Below are 21,562 nucleotides of genomic sequence, written 5' to 3'. Positions count from 1 at the left end.
AGGAGGCATGACGAACAGGTCGAAAAAATAATGAACTGCGCGAAAAATTTTTTCTCGTTTCAACAGAGCCGAGCATAAGTAAAATTTAAAATATGACCTATCAATGACCAGTTAAAAAACTTGAGCACTTGTTTACCAGAGCGATAACTTTATGCTCAATAACGAACGGGACGAATGGCGTTATATCGTGGCATTATACGCGAAAACGAAAAAAAACGTCGCTAGTTTGAAATGCTGCAAGGCCAATTATTGCCATTCAAAATCATTGTGTCGAAGGCTCATCGTGTGTGCACAGCGCCAATGTATTCGACATTCACATGCGTGACCCGCGTATAACATGATGCATCGGCGTAGCGTCGAGCCGAGCCAGAGAGAGAGAGAGAGAGAGACAGAGAAACGAGGCGCGCTTGATACTTAACAATTATTCGTAATGTTTCGAGGCAGGCTAAATTCCTCGTCGTGCAAACTCGCGTAGTCGGTTCAATGACATACGACGGGCACGACGTCGTGATCTCGGTGGGCCATAATCACGACTGGATTCAAATTGCTCAAGGCTCCCGCCCATCACGGTCGTAATACTTGCTGCAGTCGCTAAGACAAGAGATGCAGAACTCGAGCATATGTATCGCTCGAAAATTCGCGAAAGTCCGCGTGTATAAATAAACGCGAGGTACTGGCGAGTAATTAGTACCAAACGCATCGGACGATATTCGTAACGAGTGGATATCCGATCGACAGTTGCAGCCAATGAGTGATGTAATTCCGAGCTGTGCCATCACATCGGCCCATTGCGCAATTGCAGATCGCGTACGAGCATGTGTATACGTATCAGTAACATTTGTGCGATTAGACAGGCTAATTTGTGCCGATCAATTCGCGAGCAGCAACGGTAGAAGCGCTAGCTACGTCAACAACGAAAACCGATGCAAAAGACACAAAGCGACGTCATATGGGATTTTCAAAAATTACCCGCGTAAAAAAACCACCATTAGTAAAAATTTCCCTCAATTCGTCGTAACTTAAAAATGAATAGAATTTAACCAGTCGTATTAGGTGTATTTAAATTTGACATTAGAGAGCCAGTTTACTAGGCTGCCCGATTCCTCAAATTTATGTGCTCAAATTTATGTGCTGAAGTTCGACGCTCATCAGTTGGTCACTCAGATTTGATAGATAGCTACTATACTGTACACCAGCAGAGGTGATATTTATCACATCAATATAGGAAGAAATTATGATGAAATATGTTTTTCTCGAAACATAGATAAAATTTCGCCAAACATACATTCAATCTGTGATTCCATGAAAACGTAAATTTAGCGATTTTCATGGGCCAAAATGTATACAAAGTTGAGATAAATTTGACGTAATCGGCTAAAGCTAAAACAACTTTCGCAAAAGCAAAATGTTGTTGAAGCGGGTAGCAGTATTTTGATCGCACTGCAGCTCGTCCTCTTTGTTTTGTCTCTTCTTTTTCCTTATCTACGTGCGAATATTCTCCTCAAAAGTTCAGATTGCACTCGAGTATCGTCCGCGGGACTTACACGTGTAGCTACGATGATCGTCGCGCAAGTAATAATATATATGAGTTTAAAAGAAGATGGTCGTTTCGGTGTCGTCGAATGGACATACAGTCTTTGCGATCGCCGTCATCCTGGCCGCGCGTCATCGGAGTTGACACCACTTATTCTATTATATATATTTTTTTAAATGAATTCAACCTTCGCGCGCGCGCGAGCGGCATTGTTTAGACACACAATACCCAAGTTCTTCTTCGTTCTTCTTTTTTTTTCCTCCTGCGAAGTCACACACGAGGAAGAAGAGATTCGTCTTACGGACTAACCGCCGGCGATGCCTCGATATGATATAATAATTTGCCGTGTACGTAGTCGAGTTGGTGGCCGCCAACGATGTCGATCCAGTGGCCGAGCGTTACAATAATATAAGACGCGCAGCGATAAGCCTGCAACCCGCTAGTGTTTGTGTAATGGATACGCGTAAAGCTCGTCGACGTAACGACGGCAGCATCGAGCTAAATTTTCAAAGCACGAGGCGGCGGCGGCGGCGCGTATACGCAGCAGTGCAGCGCTCTTTGTCGTAAGTGTAAATTATACGCGGCCATAGGAGATGAGCGAAGTCCGCAGATAAACGCGCCCAGACAAACTTCTGGGAATACGTGTTGCGTTCGAGCGACGAGCTTTTGGGGATACTCGAGCCGCGGTATATACTCTCGGTACGATAAAGACGCTACATGTATATGACGTGCTTGGTGCACAGAGACACGCAAAGAAGAAAAAGAAGAAGGAGAAGCTGGACGAAACGCTTGCGACTGCGAATTTCGTCTGGCAGCGAACGTGTACTCGAGCTTTCGTTCGGCTTTTATCGTCCAACAGCATCTGCGCCGATTGCGCAACGATTGCGACTATTCGAGCGCTATTATTCCATTCGAGCGCATATGCGCCAGCCGCTAGCATAGGTGTTTTCTCGAATGTCACCCAACAATAATCCAGATGCATGTACGACACGTATACGATTGCATAATTCCTTTGCGTCATTAACGATAGATAAGCCGTTTACGAGGGATGACAGTCGGACGTGCAGCTATAATACGCCTGGCTATACATTCGTATAAGTGGCCGCTGCACAATGTGCAACAGCTCGCCTATACATCGGCCAATAGGTACATAATTATTCGTCGCTCGGGGAAAATTTCGAGCTTACATATACGAGCTGTGCATGTTCGAGCTTTGCGCCGAACTCGCGCGACGCAACGAGAAAAATGCAACGAGATTGGCGAAAAAAAATATCAATCACGTGGTGGGATCATCACGCGCCCGGTGTTTAAGTATACGTAGCTACGTATGCGCGCGAGGCTTTATTATAACACAGAAACTGATCGCGGCGGCTCGATCGCACTTATGACGTAGATTCGCCGCCGCGGTCAAAGGTATGCTCGAGCTCCGCTGTTGATGATGTTGCAACTTTTGTATTTATATTATCTCACGTGTATATCGAATGTCCGTTTAAAAAGAGAGAAAAAGAGAGAGATCGAATTGCTCGTGTTCGGTCGAATCGAGCATCGAAGTCCTGCGCGCAGTGCACGAGTCTCTTGTGTGCGCGGTTCAGTGCGCTCGCGAGCGCACACGTGACTTTTTCGTAAAGTCATTAATTGCGCGATGTCAATGGCTTCGCTTCGGGCGCATTTTTGTCGAAGCGCATCGAGCTCGTCGCGACCACGTCCGCGAATAAATGCATAACGTCGCCCGAAGAAGGATTGAATCGTCGCAAGAAATCCAATAGTTGGGCTACGTACGAGTCGAGCATTGCATCGAATTCGCTATAATACTTACTAATGACGCGCGCGACCCGATCTCCTTTCCCTCGAATCGCGACGATACGATTCCGACCGACGATCGTGTGTGCCACGCGCGGCCCAGTAGCATAAAACGCGGCCACGCGCCAAAAACATCGCGACCATCCCCACGTGCCGAGGTTCGCGAGCATATTATAGTAAAAGTTTATACAGTGGCACGAGCCCGCCCAGAAGAAAACATAATTGTGTGTATGTGTGTGTTGGCCCCACGCGGCAAACAAAGCTCGGCCCGAGCTTGCGTGTACATGACGAAGCGACGTTCGAAGCTCGAGCCCACTGGAGCTATATCATATAGCTAGAGTTCAACTGATCGACGCGATCGGCCTGAGTGATCGATGAAATAAGTCGCGCTTCATTAATTATTTACGCGTTCGCGGGATATTTTTGATCGGAACTTTACACCCACTTGCCCGGTTAATCCCCAATATTTTTCCCATTTTTTTGTTTATTAATCGTGACTGTGTATACCCAACGAATCTCTTGGTACTTAATGAACGGGTAAAAATTTCATTAAAAATCATCGTTACGCTTCGATTAACTTACCGTACTCGACAGAGCTAATAAACGATTGCGCAACGAGCATTACAAAGTTCGCATAGCCAAAGCAGTGCAGCCAAACGACAATGGACTCCTTTAAATGATACCATAAAGCGTCGATGTTTTTCTTAAATTATATAAATAACGCAGTTGACCCCGTTCGTCAGGCCAAAGTCGTTAAGACGTCGACTAATATAATCTCCAGAGCCAGTCGAAGTTTGTGCAGCGGCGCATTTATAGAAATGAAAATCGCGGCGATCGATCGCAGCTGCAGCGGAATGATCTCTTTTAACTGTCTAATGTGTGTGCGTGTCTCGAGGGTTGCAGTACGCATAGCAGACGGCCTTAAATGTCAATTAGGTCGATGCATGCATTATATATTTTTCCTGTTTTTCTTTCTCGCACTCGCTGGCTCTTTTTTTTCATTTTAACATATTACGGTCAATGAAATTCCGCTAATTCGAGCAGCGGCAGAAAACGAATAAGTGGGCCATTTAATGTTATATGCATAAAAGCTCGAGCGCGGCTAGATGCGTGTACGCTTGTGTGCGAGTACCGATAAAACTTACCCAGATGTGACAGAGATTGCAGAGAATCTGAAAGCAGAAAATGAAGAAATTAAATTTTTTTTATTCTCGATTACGATTGTAGTAATTGCGTAAATCGAGTTAAAGCGAGTGGGAGTTACTTTGGATATTTCGATGGCGCAAAATCGATCGCTCGAGGCCCTATTTTAGAGTAAGTACCGTATAAGTAAGGAATCATTATTTCTATAAATAAAGCCCCGTAACGCCAAGCCCCGCACGAGCACAGAGGCACATGGACTCGCGAGTGCACGTGCATCATCATCATCATCATCATAGGCGAAGCTCCGATACAGCACTACGTAAAATAATATACACACACACACGTTATATTAAATTACAGCTTCTTGTATTTTATCGATTTATATTGCGCGCGAACGAGCGAGCCGAGTATTTTCCGCGAATCGCATCCATCTATTGTCGCTTGGCCATTTATCTTAAAGACGAGCGCAATATCCAATGTCTTTCGAGCTAAAGTAGCGCTTAGGACGCATTTGCACTCTGCTACTTGACGCAAAGCGAGCGAGAAAATTTCGTTACACCTCGAGTATCGCACTTGTAAAGGGCTGCCGCGTCACATACGTAACATATATAACTGCGGCAGTTGAAAATAAGGTCTTAGGATTAACATTCACCCGAAGTTATAGTTTGAAAATGTGGGTCGGTTCGAGCTAGTCTTTCTCTGTCGACTTTTGCGCGCCTCAATAAGGGTGCGGGCCTCTCGTTCTCTCTCTCTCTCTTTCTGCAGCTCCGCAAGTATATGACCGACTTAAACGTGAGCACAAACACATTGGCTCGTAAAGTCTGACGTCAAAGCCGAAGCCAAGTCACACAAGCCCGCACACGTGTGAGTCTACATGTACGTTAAATGTGTGTTTGTGTATACCGTACGTAAACCGACAGATTAGATTTACATAGACGGGACACGCGAAGCTTGCGTCGAGCTTACGATATAGGTGTACCCGTCCATAATTCAGGAGCCTATTCGATCGCCCTGCGCCCACCTCGATTCGTGCCGCACGTGCAGCCGGGCGAAAATAATTTCGGCTATCGCACGCGGGCTATATTTAATACATCTGGTGCAGCAAGGGGAGAAAAAAAGTCACAACAGAGCTGTGAAATAGAGAAAGAAACGCGACGTTTACCTTGGCCCCACAGAGAGCTCGACGTCTTGTTCTCGATAAAAATGCTACCATTACCTATATATCGTTGGGGCGCCGGAGCGCGAGGGGCAAGCATTTTCCGTCTCGCTGGCATCTTTGCACGCAACTGAGAGAATTTTTCGCGCTTTAATGTTGGATCGCGTGAGCTCCGGATGGCAATAAAATGTCAAATCGCAACATTATGTCGAGCGCCGAATGATGCAACTGCATCTAGCTAGATAACGAACATCTTTAGCTCATTTTTTTTGCGTCTGTCGCTACTCGACATCAACGGCCGTCAGCGTCTGCAACGAAATCCGTCCGAGGTAAGGAACGACAACGAGAGAAGCTGGGCGGCATCGTTTTTCAAGGACCTCGTGACTATTATCCAGCCAAAGGTCTCGTTCTCGGATCTCAGCTGCAGCTGCAGACTCTACTCGGACTCAAGCCGATACATTGCAGATGCAGGCGGCCGCGATGTTGCATCAGCTGCGCCAGCTCGTCGCGATCTATCTCGCGTGGCGAGGCATGTGCGCGCCCCTTACTCTGACGCGACTCGAGTCCTCTTTGCTTCTTTTTCGTTGCAGCGTCGACGCTTACAGACGCGATATTTGCATGCGCGCAGGTTTATTAAATCGACGAAGGTGTCCTATTATCCGTATGCACATAACATGCAACTAACTTGCTCGCCTCTATATAAATGTGCGGCATCTGTGTAACGAGCATTTTGAGGTCCCGTGACTCAATTGAACTTTAATTAGTGTTTTTTTAATGAAAATGACGTGGAAAAAATCTGAGAAAAATATGAACAATGCAAAAAGGGGTCAGGAGTCTTTTCAATCTACTATTGAAAAATTACTTAATCAGCTATGATAGTAATGAAATCAAATGTATTCTGACAATTATTTATACGAAAAATGAAATGTTTCTATTTCAAACTTTAATTCAAATGAATTCGCAGTATGTAATTTTTAACATTTATGGGAACTATTATTTCAATATGTAGTATGAGAAGTGAAATGATAATCTCGTTCGATCATGTAAAGTTATCATTTGTGAGAAAAAACCTTACTTATGATTCTACTTGTCACGCTCAACGGCGCTTCAGTTATTACTTTAATGCCATTGCAAATTGAGGTTGGCGCTTGAGCACATAAGGATAGGCGGCCGTTCGTTACATGTGCGGCATTATATGCAGGGGCCTCTGCGTTGCACATGTACATGATACGCATATACTACGATGATAGACGTAGCCACACGCATACCGATACGCAGCATCGGATCATTGAGTCGCGTCCGATACGCACAACGTGACTCGTTGCGATTATTAATACCCACGAGGAAAATCCAACTTTTCAATATTTTTATTATTATATATAGCTGCACGCATAACGTCTATGCGACGTTCGGCCGCAGTCGTTTTTTTCTCTCGTTTTCCCTTCAATTTGGTTTCGTTTTCTTTTTCTTTTTTTTTTTTTTAGAAATAGTCGAGATCGATGCTGCGCGGCCTGTGTAGAGCTCGGATCGCGTTTCTCGCCCGCGACATATTATAGATACGTATCTCGTCGATCGTCGCGGCTAATTGTCGCGGGCGTTCGTCGTATATATATATTATTTGCCAATCAATTTGTTAGAATCACGTTTTTTCTTGGTCTTTTTCACACGATAGATGGATAGAGATAGATTCATTGTGCTTAGGTAACGCTTTGCTCGCGCGTCATTTTATATAATATAAACCGCGGACGATCTATCCTCCATTTCTCGAATTTCTCGGACGCAAAAGCAGCCTGTTATAAACGCAGCATCGCGATCGAGAGCTCGCTCGCACACGCACGGATGATGGAGAACTGCGAGTGGTATGATTTATTTGCGAAAACAAATGACGAGAGCAGAAGCGGCGGCCATCAATCCTAAACGATCTCTCAGTGTAAATAAATTGCGCAATGCGCGCCTACGATCGTATACTAATCGCTTTAATAATTCGCCAATCTAAATGGCAGCGGCTGACGTTTTTCGCGCTTATCCGATCGCTCGTCCCCGTGCCGTGTGTACTTGAATCGGATCGCGGCAATTGTCAGACACGCGCGTGCAGATCGCGACGTCCAAGGGAAATAAGCCTTGCGATTCGTATGTATATGTGGCGCAGGATCGGCGGCGTGTCTGCGAGTGTCTGTGAGCGAGCGCGCGGGCAATGTCAAGCGAAGGATAGCCAACACACACACACACATACTCGCTAACTCGGAGGCTATTACGTTTTTACGTATAATACAGTGGCAGGCATACATATATACTCTCGCATTGCGAGTATACTACGTTGCGCGAGCCGATCGAAATTTAATTCGTGAAAATTCCGTGACCGTAACCCTTGACAAGGTTAGGGTGGCGCGGCGCCGCTCGATCGGCTCGATAAATTGTATACACATTAAGCGGTGCTACAAATGCTGCAGCATGTAGCACGTAAGTACATGTACGTAGCGTGCACCGACACTCGACGGCGAAAATAACTAGTCGCGAATTTTTTAGCATCGAATTAAACTTTGCTCGATTTAATGAGACGAAATGCTGGACTGCAGTGTGTCGACGGAGAAATTACGTGCTCGAGTCCGAAAGGAGCCCGAGGTATGAATTTTAACGAGCGATAAACACGCTAAGGCCTCGGCGATATCAACCTCGACGCGTTATGGCTGCACATCCGACGCGACTCGCGCTCCACCGGCGCGCGTAACTTCCAACGGGATAAGGACGCGGAGAAAAATGGAAAACCGCCGACTGTTGCGATATTACGTAAACATATAGTACCTTGTGCGGGACGTCATCGTGTATCCTATCCTTCGAACGAAGGCAGCGTACATAGTGGTATAGTGGACAGGCTTACGCAAGCTCGTGAGTGCAGCAGCCCTTGGAATGGAGCGAAATTTTGACGGCGTCGGAAAATGACTTTTCTCGCACGCGAAACTTTCAGCTGAGAAAAGAAGGTTTTTCGAGACGGCAACTTGTTGCGGGGCTCTCTTCGAAAGCGAGTCGAGGCCTTCGTTTGCAGCATTGCGTCTCTCTCGCTCTCGCTCTCTTTCTCTTGCGCACGCGAACCTTTATAAGACCAGCTCGGGTATTGCAGCTGCATGGTTAGCTCGTGTGTACACGCTTGCCACAATAAAGTTCATTGTAAATCAGACAAGATATTCAGGTCGTTGCGTATAAATACAGTACGACGTAAAATCTAAAAATAGCAAAGGTGTTACATGTGTGTGTGTTCGCGCGTTTAAAAATCCTTTTTCTCTCATTTTTTATTCGTGTTAGCGATTGGAGGAAAAAAAATCGACGACGACGACGACGACGACGAGTGCACAAAAAAAAAGAGAGAAATCTTTTTACTCGGAAAAAGTAATTCCTATTCTTATCTCAAGGATACACAAGCTCGACAAAAGCTTTTCTCTTGATCGTTGCGAACACGTGCAGGAGGAAAATGAGCCGTTAACGTGTTTTTCAGCGGCTTTAGGAAAGCTCTCGGGCCGCTTCGTTAAAAATAATCCAAAGAGAAAATTGGTTATATAGCGCCCGATGCACGGATATGCAAGGAGAGAGCTTTTGTCCCCGACGCGGCTTCCTGCTATGTGGCTGACGTCACTTTTTTACGTTTCTTTTTTGCACGCGAGTTTTCTTCAAAGGCTAACGAGAGAACTGAGTCGTGCTGCTGATTAGCCGCGTGAGTGTGTGCAGTGCGCCCGAAGTCGGAGCTGGCCTCATCACCCTATAACTCGCGCAGCGGAAATGCAAGCTTATCGATCTCGCGAATGCCTCATAGTTTTCGAAGCGGAAAAGAAGCAAAAGCATCGTCGCGATGCGTCGATGAATAGTTGTTGCGATGTAAATATTGCAACTGTTGCGTGGTCAATGCGTCGCGGTAATTTACTAACTCATTGATTGAATCAATTGAGCGTCTGACGCAAACAATCAACGATCGATGATGAATAGCATCGATTCCAAATGTACGTAGTGAAAACAAAAAAGAATTAACCATTATAATGCCTGACCAATCTAATTGTCTTGGACTATTAATTTTGCCGTATACATTTTATGCGGCGATTATAATGCTCGATTAAAATGTGTCACATGTGTGTTTGTAAAGAGATTATAATATTATCGTTGCATTTATACGACGAGGCGGGTTTCTTGACACTGCATCGCTCCAAACACGTGAAAAAAATCATGACGAACAACGATATCACGTGATATTTTGCAACGAAACTTTCCAGAAATTTATTTTTCACAGCAACTCAATACAATTTTTTCTGGAACATTGAGTTAATAACAAAGTAATCTTGCAATATTCAAGAACGTAAATATATTAAATCGATAATTGTCTAATCTATTCTAGTTACCCGAGTCTTTAACGAGACATCTGGGAGAAAACAAGCAAACGTCAAATCAGATGTCAATATCGCGTACAGGTAAAGACAGGTGCGTATTTTTTCTACTTTATCGACTGGTGCTTGATAAACGACGGTCGGTAAAAGTAAAAATGCTCTCAAGAAATCTGCCTTGTCAACAGTTGATAATATCGTAAAATTAAATTGTGATTAATTTTTAACGCTTATGGTAGTCTTACAGAATTAATTGATTCGGAATAAAACAATAATTTTTCTATTCCTCTATGAAAGTGATTAATAAGAAAATGTCTTACTTCAAAGAAACGCATATAAAAGAAAAAAAGAAAAATTTCAAACTCTTTGATAATAATTCAAGAAACTCACTCGTATCGTTTTCTGACGATTGAATTCCTGTGATGCCATCCTCGGCTGCGGTTGATATGACTAGAAAATATATATAATCATTAGTGTTATCCCAGAAAAGTATTTTAGTTATGAAATTTAAAAATATAATCAAATGTATGCACTTAAAAATACATTAAATGTAAATGGAAAAATGTTTTATGCTTGTGACAGGGTCTTTGTTTGATAACAACGGCTTCAATGTCACACAATTCAATTTTAAAGTAAAGCAATACTTGACAGATTAAGGAAGGAATAAACGAGTCGTTAATTCGCGCGATTCCTATTGTCTGATATTCTCGGGATTAATGCATTGAAAATGTTAAGTTAAAGTAGGAGTTTTCAATGGAAAATTACAAATTTTTGGGCGTTGAGATGTCGAAAATTGAAATTCACCACGCGAAATACCCACCGGTGCCATTCTTGTTCAAAAAGTAATTGCGATGATGATGCATCTTTGAAAAATCCCAATAAATAGCAATGCAAAGAAAGAAGTTGCAAACTCGATAGATACGACTGTCAGGCACGTAGATTCCTCTTTACTCTCATCAATAAAAAACTTTCATTGTTTACACAGACAATTAATAAGTACTGCGCGTAATAGAGATGTAATCAAACAAAGCAGTGATACAATTGTTTGCTAGTCCGACATGTGCCTTTGCTAATTGCTCCCTGTGTATAATCGTCTGATCAGCTACTACTGCATACGTAGTAAAAAGGAGGCACATTTATTTATTGTTTTTATAAATAAAAATAATAAATAGATGCGTGCGCTTGATGTGTCCTATGCTCGAAATCTTGACAATCTTTTAAGTTTATCGTCCTTGGTATCATTATACGTTTGATCAACATACATGTAATTTCGTTATAAATCAGATTTGTTATTCTTTCGTCGTGAGTTATAATTCATGATTATAGTCTGCATGGGGAGAGATTCGCATGATCGTAGAGTATGGTGTCGTGCGCGTGATAGTCCAACGTCACGAATTTAAACATTTAATCAAATTTGTCCGGCGAGCCTCGTTGATTTGCTAATTCCTGTGGATGTTATGTCTCGAGGCACTCGCTTTGGTGCGATAATACTAATGATAATTCTCAACACACACGGCCTTCTCGTTGTATAAACACACGCAAATTTACATACACGCACGCACACATTTCACTCACAACACACAGACTCGCGTCGAGCGATGTATTTTTCTCTTTGCAATATTCGAGGAACTTGCGCGCGAGTATCGTCGAACTATTTCACCAAACTTGTATCGTCGCGAAATGCATAATTTTTGTCATCATTTTAGAGGCACTGAGCACAGACGATCTGCTGCTTGTCATAGGAAAACAACGCTGAAACGATTGCCGCGATTTTTCAATCAGCGAATTACGAAAATTGCCTACTACTCTGTATACGCACGCGCGCGCGCTGAAACGACGCGGGAACTGCGAGAAAACGGGCGCTCGAGTGTCTAGCGCTATCAACACTGAAGTCGTAGCTAATAACGTAGCCGACTTTTATGGACTTATCTGACTTGGCGAGCGTAAGATATACGATAAGATCATTATCGTCAGCTGATCGAAGCCGGGGTATATGCGCGCCAATACAGCATTTGTATATGTAATAATATACGCTGCTCGCGATGCGCGTCTTCTTCTTAGATGAGATGCCCTCTCGGTGGGGAGAGAATTACAATGGCTAATTAGCCAAGCTGCATATATGCAGTGCATCGATGTAACAAGTGCGAGAACGAGACGTAACGAGAATTATCATCTTTTTTTTTGATCCGCTCGCGATTAATTAAGCGCGCGGAAATTCGTGTGGAGCCGCGCATTGTGCTGCGCCGCGGCACTTATCTCGCGACGGCTTGATTTTCAGCTCCGATTGACTCCTTCCGTATGAACGCGAGACAGCTCGTGCAGTAGCTGCGGCGATAAAGTTTTAAATGCGAGCCGCGGCCAACGCGTTTCCACGAAATTTCGCCGCTCACTGAATTCGTTTTGCGCGCAATATCCACGTCTGTTTGACTAAACTATCTAATGTTAACATTTCTCTTGATTGAGTAAAAATTGAAGAAATAAATATCGTATCCACTTCGATCCGCTTCAATCCGATAGACCAACACAACTTAATCGCGCAAACTTCCATGCTTTGATTGATCAGCTGTTGGACAAAGTGATTACCAGCAAAAGTGATGCCGCGCGTCGTGCTTTACATTTCATTTACCTTCGATGTGATGTAACTCTAACGCTTCGCTGATCTTCATTGTCGTAAAAATTCATTAGAATGCGCAAAAATAAAACGTATTTACCTGCACTAGCGACAAAAGTAACAGCTCGATAGCGAATCGTCGAATAGATAATGAAAACTGTCAATAAATTTCATTATTATTGTTTGCACCCCCTACGATGCGATGCATTCACGCACAAGAACAACCGGCGATAACGGCGTATACACGATAAAAACATTGTATTATCTTTTTGATGTGAGACGTGCTTTAGACAAGAATTTTTACAACATTCTTTAAATTATTTATCTACGAGTCCTCGTTTGTTTTTAAATTTGTTTCAATAATCTATTTGTAACATATTGTGCGTGGGATTTGCAACTTTTTCCCGAATATCATCAGAGTGTCAAGAAATTAAATTCAAAGACTTAACAAATTTGATCGTAATTTAAAAAACCAACAATGTTATTTCCATACCATTGAAAACTTTGTAATCAAATATTTTTCAGTTCAATGATGAATAAGTTTTAGGTATGCATTTGTGGTAAAAAAGGAGCCACAATGAATTAAATTGTAAGCTCTATCAATTATGAGGCGTTGGTATTGTTTTCTGTATCGACACGCGAACGCAGCGCGTATTTGTCGATACCATCAAAGTCATAGCATTCGGTATTAATTAAATAAATAAAACGTTGAGCAAATGTGTCTCGCAAACTCCGTGAGCTGTGACCCTGACCTCGTGATAGATTCATGGGTATTATATAACGAAAAATATTAACGGCTTTATGTCGAGCAATTGACTCTGAAATGATTCCTTAACAGGTCCGGTCAGGAATATCTTATAAGACTTATATTTGTGCGACTGCAACTTCAAGAGTAATATTTGATTACCGTTTTTCACTCCAAGTATTGAAGTGTTTTGTCAAATTGAATTTCTTGGTAGTTTATTTCAAAAATTAATTTACCATCTTCGAAAAGTTAAAAAAATTTTGCAGCCAAAATTAATCCTGCAAAATGAAAAAACTCGAATATTCTACGACGAATAACTATGAGGAAAATGGATCCGGCTCAAGGCCATTGAAAAAATGAAATCAACGCCTAATCTCGATTGCATGCGATAAAAAGCTCGTCTCGAAAGCTTTGAACTTGATGAATGTGCGTATATGGGACAGATTTTAATTGATACATTTCAATGCGCACTCAAGGTAAAAAAATGTTACTCGATGCTATAACAGATTAAATCAAAATGACAAATTCAATAGCGATTAATCTAATGTGAATTGTCAACGGGTAAGACAATTACGGAGGACAAATTTTTAAATCGTTTAATTGCGCGCTATTGAAAAAACGCAATCTTCTAGGATACAAATTAAAGTCAGCGCAAAACTTAATTTGGAAATCCGCCAAAATAATCAACTTCTGTGCAGCTTTCGGCTTTTTCTGTATTTTTCTGAGAATGAGCTGTTATATTTATACGTAAACATGCGTGAATCGGTATACAACGAAATGTGCAGATTTGTTTTTATGACGTATAAATTTCAGCGTATATACGAAACAAAAAATTGAGGCATCGAATACGTTTGAGTTAGACGCTGATTTATATTTGCACATTATGCTGCACTTGGACGAGGAAAAATTGCTCAAATTGTGTATCGTACGCACGAAACAAATAAAGAAAAAATTGATTGTAGGAAATGCTCAAGATGTCGTTGGCTCGTTCTTGTAATGCGAAGCATTAGATATGATTTGCATAATTTTTCCAAATAATTCGCGTGACCATTTGACGAATTTCGCAAGGTATTGCGTGTATCTCTAAGATCTACCATGTAATACAGTTGCATAAGATTTATACATTAATATTTGAATTACATTTTTTCTGCGCATTTTGCAGCTGTGAGATGTTTATCGTTGCCAAAGGTGCTGAAATAATCCTCGAATTTGTCGTTTTCTCGCTAGACATAGTGCAACATTCGCACGTGTCACCCCAGAGAGGCACTCGTAAAATTAGTGCTCAAATTTTTTTTAATACCCGCGCGTACGAAGGTACAATTTAGCTAAATTTATTCATCTTGTGCAATGAAATATGCAATTGCTTCGGAATGTCGAGGCTTGAAAAAACATTTGATAAGTGATAACGGCATAAACGTAACGTAAACGAGCTTGTATCATCGGCATACCGAGCCAAGGTTTACCCAAGAAGCTTAGTGCAGTCCTTTTTTTCAACGGATCTAGGCGATCATTCAATTAGTTATTTAGTTGCCTGAAAAGTAAACGTATAATCTGACGAACTTCCTTATGCGTGCGTGGTATGCTTTGTAAACATTGTGAAAAATTGGCTTTTTTACAACTCTTGCTGAGCCACGAGGAAGTTCAATGAAAACAAATCAAAGATAAAACATGCAACTCCGCACAAAAGATCGAGACGTTTCTCGAATTTTGGCATCGACGATATTTATGCTTTATAGCCCAATTAGTATGTACGAAACAAACGATAATAGTGATAAATCCATCCTCGCAAGAACTTTATTGAATTATCGCAGTCAAATTTTAGGTAACGCCCGTTCAAACAAGAGCCGCGAAAATTTAAAAAGCACAAACGGGCAAAGTGATGACTGAATTCGAGTGTTCAAATCGTGTGACAATAAAAACGTAAATTTAATCATAAGTATTCGATGTATGCGCTCGCAGTAATATTTGAGTGTGCAATTTTATTCTGGCTAAATTACAAGAACGATAACTTTTCTCCTCGATTAGAGCCCATTAGTCGTTAAAGCGTAATACAAAAAATAAATATAACGAGCTTCTACGCTTGTAAAGAAGAGTTTTAATCACTATTTAATCTCATTTAAACATCATCAAGACCATCTGAATAAAACAACATTAATAAAAAACACACATAAGAGTGTAGATTTAGGTTGAGATGGAACTTTTCAGAACAAATTTTGTTTTCATTCAAATAAAAACAGAACAATATCAGAAAAGTGGTTTGCATAATCTGTTAACACCACAGTTTTCGAGTTTTATTTTGTGCGTCCAGAAATTTTTCAGAATAGGTTGTGTATTTTAGGATATGCAAATCGAAAAATGACAAATTACGTTAAACATAGGAATAAATACAAAAACAAGTGCGTTTTATTTTTATCGAAAGATGCAAGCTATCTATTAAATTTTATTCACTCGAGTAACTCGGATATTTTTAGTTTTTTAGGTTTTATTTCTGGAAACGAGGTAAATCGATCTTCCCAAGCAATTTACCGAAAAATTATTATATCATTCGGCCTGTATAAATACTTTACGTGTTCACAAGTGGTGATTGATTTTCAATATTTACATCGTTTATAATAATCGTTTATTAGAGCAAATTTAATGTTTTGATGGAGGGCCGTTCGATCAAGTGAATGGTCACAAATCACAAGCACCTTTGTCAGGCATGCAGCAAAGTTTCCATTCTCAGAGCGGGTCATTGGCATGAATAGAAGTGGAAATCACTGCTTGGCTAGACTCTCGAGGCAGGCAAAAAAACTGAACCAATGACTCATATAGCGGCTAATGCATGGTAATCAGTCAATGGTTTATAATGCCGTCAATCCAGCAAAAACCGAACGTGCGCAACGCGTTTAGTTGGTGCGCTTCGACAAATTTCATTCCAAAAGTTATAAATTACAAGCAAAGTTGTTTACAGACGTTAGAGCTCGGGCTGACGCTTCTCGCATGCAAAAGACGCGGATGATTCTCGTGGATGAATCACAACAGAGGCTTTTTTTGTTCGTATTATACACACTATCGGCTAGGAAACACGTATCATGCTCGCGCTGCACAAGTCCAATTGGTTGGTCGACGCGAGGCAGGAAAACACTGCCTGCGGACCGTTCGATGTATATAATATATCGGTACAACGTCGATTCCTTCGCAGCGATTATGCCGACCTTCGAGAGGACAGCGCGCGACAGGTGTCATTAAATGTGTGAGTGTACAATATAAGTCGATAAATTGGTGATTTATGCCGATCGCCGAGGCGCGTAAACAGTGGCCATGGCGTGTAAACAGGAAGTAATGGGCTCCGAAGGTCGTCGCGGGCGTCCGACAAGTTCAGCCACCACGAAAAACTCGTTCTTATCAAGGGTTACATTGGTTTTGTTGTTCGTATCATTATTATTATTGTACTTACGAGACGCTGCACTGGTGACTAGCCTTTTACGGTACTCACCTGAAACATAAATAAAAAGGACGGGTTAGCGACTGAATCGAATAATTACGAAGCTAATCTTCATTCGCGAGTGAATGAATTTATTCCACACTACAAATGTAAAAGTTCTACAACCGATAAGAGCGGATCCGAGCCTTCTTGTAATATATAGAGCCGTGTGTGCCGGGGCGATAATGTACGTGCTGTGCTGCGATCGCTGCGTTACGTAAAGTCGCCGACGAGCCGTACCACGCGGACGCGCGCATTAGCCGATGTGTATCTTTTACGACGACGGCGCGAGTCGCCGATGCGATGGGAGCCAGAGGCTATATCACGGTGCGAGGTGTTTGACATTATCGACGACTCGTGTGCACATGTGGACGGCATTAAAAGCGCCTAAGCTGCAATTACAGGAGGGAAACTCGCGGCCGTATCATTTTCACGGAATCCGACTACTTTATTAATCGGAAAATTAAATCTTTGCCGTAAAGCCGTTTCGACGCGGTAATTTTAATAAAAATCCATGTCCGCGCGCGCGCAGCCGTCGTAATTCGACAAATCGAAAAAGAGAAGAGAAAGAAGGAGGTCGGCGTTATGATTATAAGACCTTGAAAAATTTTCTCCGCCTAAAGACAAGATCGCGCGCGCGCGTGTTCGTCTGGTGTACCAGTTTGCCATATTTCGAAGTTAGCCCGTAAAAGTGGGTGAACCCAATCGAGCTCTCGTGCACGCGCGACTGCTGCACTTTTTCTTCGCCGCGCGGCACATTCGCGGAATCACTCTCGCGCCGAGCGTCTGCGCGGATAAACGCGCGTATTTGTGTACACGAAACAATGCCACCCGACCAGTTCCGGCGTCACGTCGAAAATCCATCGAGTGCATAACTCGTGACGAGACCACGATTATGTGTACCTGTGATTCTTTATTATTTATTTTTTTTTTTTTCGTCGCCGGCATCTCTTTACACGCGCGTGAAAATTTATGCCATTGTTCGACACAGACTCGTGGGGCTTGATAACAGCGCCAGGCCTGTACACGCGCGTATTCGCGCATATTACCCGTTTTACGATTGGAAATACACGTACGGCTTTGAGGACAGAAATTTCCGCAGCTACTATCGACACTTTTTAATTAGCCAAAGATGAGAATTATCTTTAACGGTGACTTTTATGTAATCAGAGTTTATTGTGAAAAAAAAGAATAACCTGACACCATTCTCAGAAGTTATAAAAAAAGAAAAAATTATTTAATTGGAAACGATTGTACGTAAATGCTATTGGCCCAGAAAACTTCCTGATCCTCCAAGGACCAATACTGCGCGCGCTCATTTTTTTCTCTCTCTCGATGATTCCGCGTTTGTGGTCAGAATTTTAAAAATCGTACCGATCGCAGTCGATAGGACGCAATTACTTCTCGATCACGGGGATGTTTCGAAAATGTTAACTGCACCAAGTGTAAGGGCGAGCACAAAACGATAATTTGCCCGGGTCCGACAAATTGCTCGTTGGATTTTCCTCGCTGTTAGTACACACGCAACTTGAGCCGAAGCAGGTGCTGAAAGGCTCGGGGAGGTCTCGATTTATGACGTCTGCTGACGGTTCATCGCCGATGTTTATTTACTTAGCGAAGGTATACACACACGCGAACGAGGTAGATAATTGAATTTTCGTCCGAACGCGTCGTGCATTATCGGTATCGCGGGCGTATTATACTTTCAAATAATTCGTAATTCATGCGATTCATATGCATGCAAAGAGGCGCGCAAGAGGCAGAGAGCCCATTGTCATAAAAGAAAAATCAATCATTGTGTCGTTTCCGAGAGACATAAAAATGATTATTATTCGCCGGTCGCGACACACGACTACGACGACAACGACGAGCGAATGTGTATACGCGATAGTTGCTGCGCGATTACAGTAGTAGTATAGTACAAGAAGGCCGATATTGTCATTGACGCGTGCGCCAAGCTTCGACGATAGTATACATATACACCTATTTATATACATATAGTTACGTTCGGAGCAGTCAGTCCGATGACAATAGAGGATCGCGCGCGACAAAAGTAGTCTGTCTTATTTTGTATATATAGCTCGACGATCGGCCGATCGCTTCCGAGTGTCGACGACCTTGAGGCCGGAAACGCACCGGCGGCGCTGCCGATCGCGAAAAACCTGAAGTGCGCACGAGGAAAAACGAGCGAGTCTCGGGCAAACTATTGTCGGCCTCTCTCTCTCTCTTTCTCTCTCGGCATGCTCACTCTCACTATCGAGAAAGTGAATGCGCCAGCTCGTACTTATGTATTTGCGCGCGTTGCCTAATGTCATCGTCGACGCGTGACGACCCTGAACTTGCAGTCGACAGTACGACGACGACGACGCGCACGAGCGTGATAAAGAAAGAGAAGGTGATTTTTGCCCTCCTCCTCCTCAGGTTGAACCGACGTCTTTATCGCGCGCCCACTCAAGATCAAGGCAATTCGATCGATCGTCTTTGTGTATATGTACTGCCGATCGATCGACCATACGTACATCTATACGTACACGACGACAAAGCAGTTTTTTGAACCCGCCAGTCTCGCGCTGCTTTAGAGAAATAAATTCGCACGCGCGCGTGCACTGATTGACGCGCAAAGATAATAATAATAAAGAGTCCCGCAGCCGGTCGCTTCTTTTTCTCGCAAAAGTTGCCGGAGCCATTTTTCAAACGCCTCGAGTCCGCTGCGGACTATACGACATTTCCGTATTCTGATCGATGCATCCTCTGTACGGTTAGTTCGGCGAGTCATTTGGAACAATATTTCATTATCGCGAATACTTTTTCGATCGAAACGACGTGCAGGAGCATAAAATATTTGCCTACAGATCCTTCGACGCGATTCGTTGCGGCTATTTCACGGCCAGGGTCATGACTAAGTGGTGATTCTTTGCACTGATTCGACGACGCCAAATGAGATGCAACTTTCGTTTGCATTTATAACTTTTTATTTTTAAAATCCTATAACGAGGTGTAAAAGTCTTAGACTCATTCAGGTGCTAAATTTACGCCGTTTTTTAATTGCTCCGATAAGTTTAATACGATAAATTTTATACGTTGATTATGACGCTCAGCTGTTCAGCTTAAAAACAACTAACTGTATAAATTCTGATTTTAGATGCCACACGGAATTCGTTACATCATTAACATTTTGACATTTTCAGAGTAAAAAACAGAACTCCTTTTTCGCGATAACTTGAAACGTTTTTCAAGCCATTTGAAGCAGGTAAACAAGTATTAGTGATTTCATTATCAATGTTTAATCCACAAATTAAGAAATATCTCCATAAAAATCAAAAAAATAGAAAAAAAACAACTTAAGATGTAAATTTTCGAAACAAATCCGAATTAAAGATACGAGAATAGAAGCGGGTTAGGGAAATGAGCGCGAGTCCATAGACATAAAATCGTAAGCGATCTGTACAGTGAGAGAGTCTCTTTGAATATTGGCTTCGATAAGTAGATCAAATATGAAAGATAAGGGGCGCGCGCGCGAGCGAAAGGCAAATATACGAGACGAAAGACGAAAAAATTTCTTGCTCCGAGTCTTTCGCGCGACATGCACAAAACAACAGAAATTGTTCTGCCGCGATCCGCTCTTGAGCTTTCGTTCGATTTTTTTCTTTTCCCGCCGATGAAACAATATTTTTTGAACGATAAGCCATCCTAACAATAAAATCGCATTTGTTATGGATTTAATCGATCGTGAAAATTCAATTGCGCATTTGACTCTCGAGCGCTTCGACGATGAGCTGATATAAGAATAAAAGAAAAAAAATTTACGAGCGAGTATGCTTTTTGAAATTTAGGTAATTTATGATATACAGCTACTCGTTTCCGCGCCAAAACTGGTAGTAATATTAAAAAAAAAAAAAAAAAAAAGGTAAAACTTGTCGGTGGCGAAAAACAATGATGCCTTGTTGTCTCATTTGTAGAGGATTGGAAATGAACATTACAAACGAGAGTTTATTTGTATTTTGGATGAATGCGTGCAACAGGCCGCGTCTCTTTCCACCGTATTGTTGTCTCTCTTAATTAGAGCTCGAAATTCGAGGCGTAAAAAAAAGAACGAGTACAGACGAGCTTTTGCAGACAAGGTCTGCAATAATTGCGCGCAATTTTTTTCCTAAAATACAAAGGAATTTTGTCGCAGATATTATAGCGCGATGATTCGGCATAAGTTTTGGCCAATGCGATGCCTCAGCCATATAGCACAGGTCAAAATCGCGTACACACTTTGTGTGCAGTGCAGCGAGATGATGACGATGATGACGACGACGACGACGACGAGGATGATGATGATGCCCCCTCGAGCGAGCGTATGATAGGAAATTAAGTAATAGCCCCGCGCGCGGCAACTAATGCGATCACCGAATGATAGATCATGCGAGCGAGATAGGTGAAACATGTTTTTGATCTCGCGAGCGTTTATGCCTCGTGTTCGCACCCGTCATGTGTGTGCGCGCCGATGCGAGCCGAGTGTTTTTTGGAGCAGCAAATATGCCACACGTATACATTATTATGCAACACAACGAGCGAGAGATGTGTACGTACGGCTTGTTACGCGTGAACATTTTTTTTCCTTTTTTTTTTTAGGACTCATCGTGATCCTCGCGAAACGTATGATCATGCGCTGGTCGCGAGCGTCGAAGAAACCAACATTACGCTTCGATTTGTCCGCGCCAAAGTTCAGCGAATCATTAAATTTACGATCGTGTG

At 42.4% G+C, this 21,562-nt stretch overlaps 1 protein-coding gene across 7 annotated transcripts in view; it reads right to left on the bottom strand.

Moving 5' to 3' along the window:
* Window positions 1-21,562, bottom strand: part of LOC106659302 (putative uncharacterized protein DDB_G0274535) — a 71,127-nt gene that overhangs the window by 28,745 nt on the left and 20,820 nt on the right. For 2 of the 7 annotated variants that reach the window (XM_014381760.2, XM_014381763.2), the window contains exons 2-4: window positions 16,793-16,831; window positions 10,388-10,447; window positions 4,480-4,506 (exon numbers count right to left, since the gene is read on the bottom strand). In XM_014381760.2, the coding sequence (XP_014237246.1) occupies window positions 4,480-4,506; window positions 10,388-10,447; window positions 16,793-16,831 (126 nt within the window). Of the gene's footprint in view, window positions 1-4,479; window positions 4,507-10,387; window positions 10,448-10,817; window positions 11,872-16,792; window positions 16,832-21,562 lie in introns of those variants that run through there. The other 5 variants (XM_014381765.2, XM_014381766.2, XM_014381767.2 and 2 more) reach the window with 4 other exon arrangements.

This window comes from Trichogramma pretiosum, unplaced genomic scaffold, assembly GCF_000599845.2.
Source record: "Trichogramma pretiosum strain Unisexual culture from Peru unplaced genomic scaffold, Tpre_2.0 scaffold85, whole genome shotgun sequence".
NCBI lineage: Eukaryota > Metazoa > Arthropoda > Insecta > Hymenoptera > Trichogrammatidae > Trichogramma > Trichogramma pretiosum.
This window is presented reverse-complemented; position numbering and strand designations above follow the sequence as displayed.